This window comes from Phaethon lepturus, unplaced genomic scaffold (genome assembly GCF_000687285.1).
Source record: "Phaethon lepturus isolate BGI_N335 unplaced genomic scaffold, ASM68728v1 scaffold26854, whole genome shotgun sequence".
In the NCBI taxonomy this organism is placed as follows: domain Eukaryota; kingdom Metazoa; phylum Chordata; class Aves; order Phaethontiformes; family Phaethontidae; genus Phaethon; species Phaethon lepturus.
In genome coordinates this window covers 8,550-9,246 of record NW_010534435.1, presented here as the reverse complement: position 1 = coordinate 9,246, position 697 = coordinate 8,550, and the positions used below count along the sequence as shown (strand labels likewise).

At 66.7% G+C, this 697-nt stretch overlaps 1 protein-coding gene across 1 annotated transcript in view; it reads right to left on the bottom strand.

Annotated features, from left to right (window-relative positions):
• Positions 1 to 25: 25 nt before the first annotated feature.
• Positions 26 to 697, bottom strand: part of ARAP3 (ArfGAP with RhoGAP domain, ankyrin repeat and PH domain 3) — a gene marked incomplete at both ends in the record, with an annotated part of 9,072 nt that continues 8,400 nt past the window's right edge. The window contains one exon of the mRNA XM_010285533.1: positions 26 to 89. Coding sequence (XP_010283835.1) covers positions 26 to 89 — 64 coding nt within the window. The remainder of the gene's footprint in view (positions 90 to 697) is intronic.

The following is a 697-nucleotide window of genomic DNA, read 5'->3' as shown; positions in this document are numbered from 1 at the left end:
GGTGGCACGGCCAGCCTGCACCTACCTGAGCCTTGAGGATGCTGGTGGTCCAGTCCCACAGCTCAGCCTGCCCCGAGCACACCAGGTACCTGCAGAGGAATCAGCTGAGAAGCTGCCTGGGAGCAGGGGCAGCAGGGCCCACGGCCCCTTGTTACCTCGCCTGTGAGCCCAGAGCTGTCAGGCACAACTGCACCCTGTGGGGCTGCACCTCTGCATGCCCAAATCACTGCTTCAGGGCAAGGGGAGAGCTCGCTGGGCACTCGTGAGGCACCTTGGCTCAGCTGCCCTTGCTGCCCTTAGAAGAACCTCTCAGCCCCATGTTGGGGGCAGGCGACGTACTCAGCTGCTGCCCCAGCATCGGCAGCATCAGGGGAATTGAGGACAGGATCAGGTGTGCTTGGGCACCCAGCGGTGCCAGGGAGGCCGGGGCAGGGAGCACAGCCTGGGGCAGGGAGCACAGCCCGTTGCAGGGCACAGGGTGCAGGAGCACCTGGTGTTGGGTGCGCGGGGACTGCGAGCAGCGCGGGGTGAAGGCTGGCAGGCAGCACAGCCATGCAGGTGACACACACACCCTGGGCAGGGTGGGCAGGTCCCCTGGAGCCGGGTGCTGGGAAGACGCGTCTCCCAGGGGTGCTGGTGTGGATGGGGAGGTAGGAATCCCTCAGGGTGTGTGGGACGGAGGGGGGTCGCCCGCCTT